This window comes from the organism of the source record quoted next, unplaced genomic scaffold (genome assembly GCF_019419815.1).
Source record: "Pyrus x bretschneideri cultivar Hongxiangsu unplaced genomic scaffold, Pyrus_bretschneideri_v1 Contig8, whole genome shotgun sequence".
Classification (NCBI taxonomy): Eukaryota; Viridiplantae; Streptophyta; class Magnoliopsida; order Rosales; family Rosaceae; genus Pyrus; species Pyrus x bretschneideri.
This window is the reverse complement of record NW_025999820.1, coordinates 5,901,302-5,908,641: the sequence shown is the minus strand read 5'-3', so window position 1 is coordinate 5,908,641 and position 7,340 is coordinate 5,901,302. Positions and strand designations below refer to the sequence as shown.

Genomic DNA, 7,340 nt, shown 5'->3' with positions numbered 1-7,340 from the left:
GGACGACTGCCCCACTCAACCAACAACCAACATTGACGGCGACCTTGATTACCTGCCCGCACTGCCCGTCAACCCGCGCGCGCTGCCCATTCCCGCCCCATTTGTGTCATAGACATCTTCTGTCGTCTTCTGCTGCCCGACCTCCACTGGTAAAAGCATGTCGGTCTGCTCCTCGTCCATAATATTACGTCTCGCGCTCCGGACTGCACGCGCGGTCAGATACGTACGTAGCTGCACTATCACCATCCATTCTTCAATAATTTCCAGACATATATATATATATATATATATATATTTTTTTTTTTTTATTTCTTACTTACCAACCTAAAAATAAAAAGAAGAAAAGGAGCCTGGAACTTCTATGTATTTTCATTTTAAGGAGACCATATTTATTTATTTTTGGCTTCCTTTTTCATTCACATTTCGTTTTCTTAAGAAAGCAAAGTGCAATATGTGTGAATGGTTTTTTTGTTTTTTGTTTTTTAATAAATGATAATGTTAGAGAGTTAAACTATTAGTTATTAGGGAAGAGAGTGATCGGTGAGAATCAAACTGTGTTAGAATGCATATGCATAATTACTTTTTGCCACTGCAATAAAACGCTATACATATGATGTGTGAATGTGTTGTTAGTGTCTCTTTAAATTGATATGATTTCCGTTTGTATGTATTTATGTGTTCATGAATTAAGAACAAAAATAAGGTCTTTTGAATTCAAAGCCAGCTTCCTTTCATGGGTAGTCATTGTTGTTCAGAGACTTCACCCGATTGTAGTGCTTTGGTCAAAGATGAAAATTGATCGATCAGTTCTGGCTTTGATGTGCCTTTTGCTCAAGTAAAGTGCATTTTGCTTTGGACTAGAATTCTCTCCCTTTTTTTTTCATTTCCTTTCATTTTTTTCTCTCACATTCTCTATTTTATTATTTATTTATTTATAAAATATTAATATAAGATGTTGACGTGGTTTAACCGTACCCGTTCAAATAGAAGGGGAGGGAAAAAAGGAGGGGATAAAATTCTACTCCTTTTGCTTTACCATGTATATATGCACTATTAATTTTAGAGTGTGATATCCATACATTTTCTTTTTTTTTTTTTTTTTTTTTTTTTTTTTTCTTCTAGCACACGTTTTATTACTTTTGTCATTTGATCTTCTTCAATTTGTTTGATCCGACTGCTGAAAATTAAGAGAATATGTGAGAAATAAAAAAGGATGTGTGGATAACACATCCCCTAATTTTTCTAGTTTGAAAATTACATGTCAAATGATAACATATTTAGCTTATGTTCTAACGCATGTATTTATTTAATAATAATAAAATGTGTCATTACACTAATTATGACACGTCAATGTACAATTTTTACGTGACAGTGCATACTAAAAAATTTCTCTCCATTATTTACCTTTTACAAAGTCTAGCTATCTTCAATTTTTTTGGTGCTACAATCATTATATATGGATTTTTACGGTTTTATAATATTGTATATGATGTTCTCTTTGTAGAATTTGAGTGTTGTTATGTTTAAAATCACTATTTTCCCATTAAATTATTATGAGTTTTTTTTTTTGTGTTGTGAACAAACGATATTATCTATATTAAAGAGGAGGAAGTAGGTTTAAAATCACAATAGACTAACAATAAATTATTATGAGTTGACAGAATGTGAATGGCCAGAAAGAAATGTGATGGGAAGAACTTTGCGAAGTTTCACATACATGTATAAATTGAAGGCTTCAGAGAGAAAGCATTCATTATCTCTTTCTTCTTATCTAGTTTAATATGAACCTAGTATTAGGTTTTATTAGAATAACCTGTCTTGGGCCTACCCGCTAACTAATCCATTCACATGCTTCATGGAGTCAATTAGATTTTGATTTACGGTAGAATTTCAATTGAAAATTATTATTTATGAGTAGAAATTTCCAATATAAATCAGTAATCACACATTAGCCTCTTTGTTATCTTGTAACGATAAGATTTAATCTTCATATGGCAACAATCTTCAAATCAAGATGGCGATTGACAAATGGTTCCAGAAATTTGAGACATGTAGACCCCACATACCCCATTTTAATTAACTTCTTATATTCCTTCCAGATTTTCAAGTAATCCTAATTGACACCAATCAAAGTAATTTGCATTCAAACCACAAGTTCTTCGAAGGCAGCTCATTCACACAATCATGTATCATTTATACTGTGCTTGTTGCTACAGAGTTGGATCATAATTGGTCCACATAAACTTGAAGAGTGATTGAATGAGCATCTAGCTAACCGATAAGGGTTACATCAACCTGATTAATTTTCAATTTGTCTTATGCTGATGTAATTGCTAATTAGGTGGCACAGTGTTAATTGCACGCGTAATCAACATTCAAATAAGTTTAACGTATATGACCAATGTGAACTTGTTCATGATCTGATTAAGTAGCTGGTCAAGACTGGTAATTTATATCTAGCAATGATCTCCATGCACGAAAGTTTTTCAATACTCAATCTAAGTGATCACTACTATCATGTAATTATGTGACAATCTTTCTTGTACATTCATATTATAATAGTTCGATATCCTAGTAGATAATGTGTTCAGTTTTCATCCATGTGTTCCGGATTTGAAAATACTCTATTCATTAAAGTACTGCAATAGTTTCTAAATCTCCCCCTCCTCTTAATAAAATAAATTCATATTATTTTTCAACTCGTGAATTAATAATATTTAGAGACTTGGGATGTTGAGATTAATGTTAAACTCAATTGCCAACGCGTAAGTGATTAGCACAAGACAATTTCGTATGGATCTGACCATGAGCCGCACATAAATAAAACAATAATCGAGAACCGTCCACTCACTCATGAACAGTAATTTCAAATTATTAGCAACAAAATGATTTCATGGATTATGGACTGCGTTGTTGGAAAGAAACAATGATGAGTGTTTCAAATGCAAATGAAATGTGCTCATGCAGTACTTGATCTCAGACAACAAACCACACGTTCAAATTATTACTTGAATTAGGTTTAAAGTTACTCAATGTGTTCAACCCAAACACAATGGCCATCAAATATACATCGGCTGGGGCTATCTGCTAGTTAGCTCTTTGATGTAGTGTATGTGGGTGTGTGGGGAAGGCAAAATTGAAGCCATAAGTTTCGGGCAGTGGCTTTGTAGTTGCTGTAGGACATTGGCTTTACACGTACTTCCATGTGATTAGCCTACTCCTCGAACTTATGATGATGATTCTCGAACAGCATTTTCAGGAAGGAAACACAAAAGACCCCTCCACACACAACAAAGATTATTCTTTTAGAAAACTTGATTGCTATGATCATTATATATTCTCTTCTGTGCTCTCCACTTCCAGTAATATAAGATTTCTCATTTTATAGTGCCATTTACCAAGCAATTCGTTTCTAATTGATGCAATGCAAAAGCGCTTGTGCACTAATTTAAGCCCCCCACTTTCTAAAAAATTGAGAAGAAATAACTTTTTTTACTTAAAAAACACCTAGGATTTGCATAAAACAGAATTGGGTTTTGCCCAATGTATCATTTCACTGAGTTTTTAATCAGAATTTTAGCACACTAGTTTAGTAGCTAGCTAGAGTGACTAAATTTTCCTTATCATATTTAGTTGGTTAGGCAAGGGCGCAAGAGCTGCATGGAGATTACAAAGGAAAAGGTGATTTTGATTTTCCTTATCATATTTAGTTCCTTCAGCTACCTGTTATTGGAATCATTAGGGAAATAATGCAGTCTGTCAACATTATATTTTTTTAATAGGACAAAAGTAGGATGATCGGTTAGCTGAAAGATTATTCCCTTATGAAAAAAAAAAAAAATTTTGTTTCCTTCCAAAAATTATATTTTTTTCATAGGACATAAGTTGGATGACCATTTGCTTCCTTCCAAAAACCACCCACAACTGAATTCCAAATCCACCAAAATTAAATACCACTTTATGTTGTTTTGCTATATAGATTAAAGTTGTTATATATACTTTCTTCCACATGATCATGTTAAATCTACATATAGTAAAGCTTCCTCCACAATGCAATCCTTCCATTCTTTTGCACCCCAAGAATATTTTGCCAACAAATTCCCCTACAACTTAAGTCTTAAGACTCAAGGTAAGCCATTTTATTTGAATATCTATATTCCAACTCAGTATCCTCTCACATAATATATATAATAGCTAGATCACACATATACAAAATACACAACAAAAACCACTTTCTCATCTCTTTAGCTCTCTCTCCACTGAGTACTACTACTCAAAAAAGATTTTATCTTTATTTCCTTTTCTCTTTGTGTTTTGGATTGTTGTAGATCCACAAAGAAGAGTAAATCAAAAAACTAAGATGATCCAAGAACTGTTTGGAGGTGCAGGCCTTAATAACATAGCAGGAGGAGGAGAGAGGAAATCGTTCTCCTTTCATGGTGGTACTACTTCTTCTCCTTCTCTTTCTCCTTCACCATCCCCTTCTTGCTCAACAACTACCACCGGCACCGGCACCGCCACCACAACAACCACGACAGGTTTATCAAATACGGAGAACTTGAGATGCCCAAGATGCGATTCTTCCAACACCAAGTTCTGCTACTACAACAACTACAACCTCACTCAACCCCGCCACTTCTGCAAGACCTGCCGCCGCTACTGGACAAAAGGAGGGGCCCTCCGGAACGTTCCAATTGGCGGCGGGTGTAGGAAAAACAAGAGTGTCACCGTGTCAACGGCTTCCATAGGCAAGACCTCGGCAGGGAAGTTGAAAACGGTCGTGTCAGAGATTGGCCGGTCAGGATTAGGCGGGGGGTTCGATCAGGAGGTCCAAGCAAGCCCAATACTGTGGGGTTCGCCCCAGAATTCTCATTTACTAGCCCTATTAAGATCCAGTCATCAAAACCCTAACCCTAACCCTAATCAACTTTGTAATTCTGTAAATGTGAAGGAAGAGGGAGGTATGAATAATATGATTGGGTCCCACATGATGACTACGGAGCCAGCTGCAATGAGTACTGCTCGAACCATGGGGTTGGATCCAGTATGCCAGGCTCCTTCACTTGGTCTGTGCAGCTCTTTCTGGAGAAACAATAACAACCAAAATCAGCCACCTCCAAGCCATCACCAACAAAACGGTTTCATTGTTGGTCATGAAGTTCAAAGCAGCAATATTGGAATACAAGAATTGTTTCAGAGGCTAAGATCAACAACATCACAATCAGGTAGTTACTATTCCAACCATCTAAATAATGTGGTGATGTCTTCATCCTCCTCATCATTGTCTTCATCTTCCACCTCATCGATTTTGGATTCGGCTCCGGTGGTTGGCGGTGGCGAAATGAGTTACTGGAACCCGGCGTTTACCGCGTGGTCGTCAGATCTTCCAACAACCAATGGTGCATATCATTAAGTCTTTTTATCTAAGGAGATTTCTTCTTTGTCTTAGCTTAGCTGGGTTCTATTTTTCTTTAATTTGGTTTTTATTTTTGGTTATGTTTGTGTGGGTTGTGATATTTACTACGGCTTTAGCATCAGTAGCTAATAGCTAATCCTTCTCTTTCTTCTCTGTCTGTATGCGTGTTTTAAGGTGTAAAGGATATGAGGGTGTAACAATTAAGGACCAGAAATTAAATTAAACGTTTGTTACTTGTTAGTGGTCCTTGATGTTATCAGCACATTATAATTGCCATAAATTATAAGGGGCTCTGCATAATTGGATGCCTGATACTGGGTTGTTGGATTATTTTTCAAACTTAGTTTGGTGCGTAATTCTCGGCCGGTTTATATAGGAAATGATTATGCACATTTTTTCTTCTTTAGTATCCTGCTTATTTTATTAGAACTGTAACAATAATTAGCGATTGTAACAATTTTAATATAAAGATCTTATAGGAGTATCTGAAAATTAATTGGAATTAAGTGAGAGAATTTAGCAAAGTTGTTTGTAAAAAATTTGCTTAAGGTTTATCTTTTAATATAAGGAAAACTAATGAAAAATGCTTGAAAACTTTGAGTTTTAAACAAAAGGATAAAAATGTGTTGTAAGTGAATAGTACCTGAAGTGACTTTTAGAGTAAAAATGTCATTTTCGTTAAAATTGAATAATATCGGGAGTGTTTCGTTAAAACTCCCTTTAATATATTTTGTTAGTGTTCTTGATTTATCTGAGTTATACAATATGGAGATAGAGAAAGGATTGAAAAATGCAAAAGGAATGAATGTTCTTCTCTTCTCTCTCTCAGAAAATGCAGAGAGGAATATATTTCTCTTAATGGAAAAATGAGCACACACACGTGCATTACATGACTGTTAGCCTTAGCTGGATCCACACACATCACATTTTATCTCAGCCACACATCTAACTAATTTCTAGGATCACTACACATGGCTATTTTAGCCTTACATATTAGAGCCTCACACTTGTCATTCTAAAAGACTAAGTGCATACACAAATAACATTCAAGACTTTTTATTTACTAATCAGCTCATTACTTACAATTCTACACTCCCCTTTAAGTTTTGAGCTGATTTCACTCCAAGTTTATCCCTGAGATAGCAGAATCGATCCTTAGCCAATGACTTTGTGAAGATATCTGCCAGTTGCTCATTTGTAGGACAGTAAACAGGATCAATGATTCCTTCTTGTAAAGCATCCTTGATGAAGTGATATCTTCGATCGATATGCTTAGTTTTCTGGTGAAACACAAGGTTCTTTGTGATGGTAATTACTGCAATATTGTCGCATTGAAGTGGAGTTGCCTCAGTTTGAAATTCACCAAAATCCTCCAAAACAAACCTGAGCCAAATGGCTTGTGCAGTTGCCTCTGATGCACTAATATAATTTGCTTCTGCAGTTGAAAGTGCAACACAATTCTGTTTAACCGAGGCCTAAGAAAAAACTCCACTACCAAAGGAGAAAGCATATCCTGAGGTACTTTTACTATCATCAATTGAACCACCCCAATCACTATCATAGTAACCAATTAGGATTGTATTTCTTCCTTTCACATACTCCAAGCCATAGTTAAGTGTTCCTTTGATATACCTGAGAACCCTTTTGGCAGTTCCATAGTGTTTGTTTGTGGGGCAATGCATGAACCTTGCAAGTAAACTAGTTGCATACATCACATCATGTCTTGTGGCTGTGAGATACAACAGACTTCCCACAATCTTCCTATATTGTTCTTCATTTGCTGGACCACTGCCATCATCTTTGCTAAGCTTCTCAACTGTAACCAAAGGTATAGCAACAGAGTTACACTCACTCAAGCCAAATTTGTTCAACAAAGATGCAACATACTTTCTTTGATGAATAAAAATGATTGTGTGTGTTTGGA

General features: G+C 35.6%; 1 protein-coding gene across 2 annotated transcripts; it reads left to right on the top strand.

Moving 5' to 3' along the window:
• Positions 1-3,406: 3,406 nt before the first annotated feature.
• Positions 3,407-5,656, top strand: LOC103956185 (dof zinc finger protein DOF2.4). 2 transcript variants are annotated; one of them, XM_048575270.1, is made up of 2 exons: positions 3,407-3,681; positions 4,329-5,656. In XM_048575270.1, the coding sequence occupies exon 2, from the start codon at positions 4,361-4,363 to the stop codon at positions 5,411-5,413; it is 1,053 nt and encodes a 350-aa protein (XP_048431227.1). In that variant the 5' UTR covers positions 3,407-3,681; positions 4,329-4,360; the 3' UTR covers positions 5,414-5,656. The 2 variants fall into 2 exon arrangements, with proteins under 2 accessions (XP_048431227.1, XP_009366405.3); XM_009368130.3 differs by lacking the exon at positions 3,407-3,681 and adding an exon at positions 3,995-4,129.
• The last annotated feature ends 1,684 nt before the right edge of the window (positions 5,657-7,340 follow it).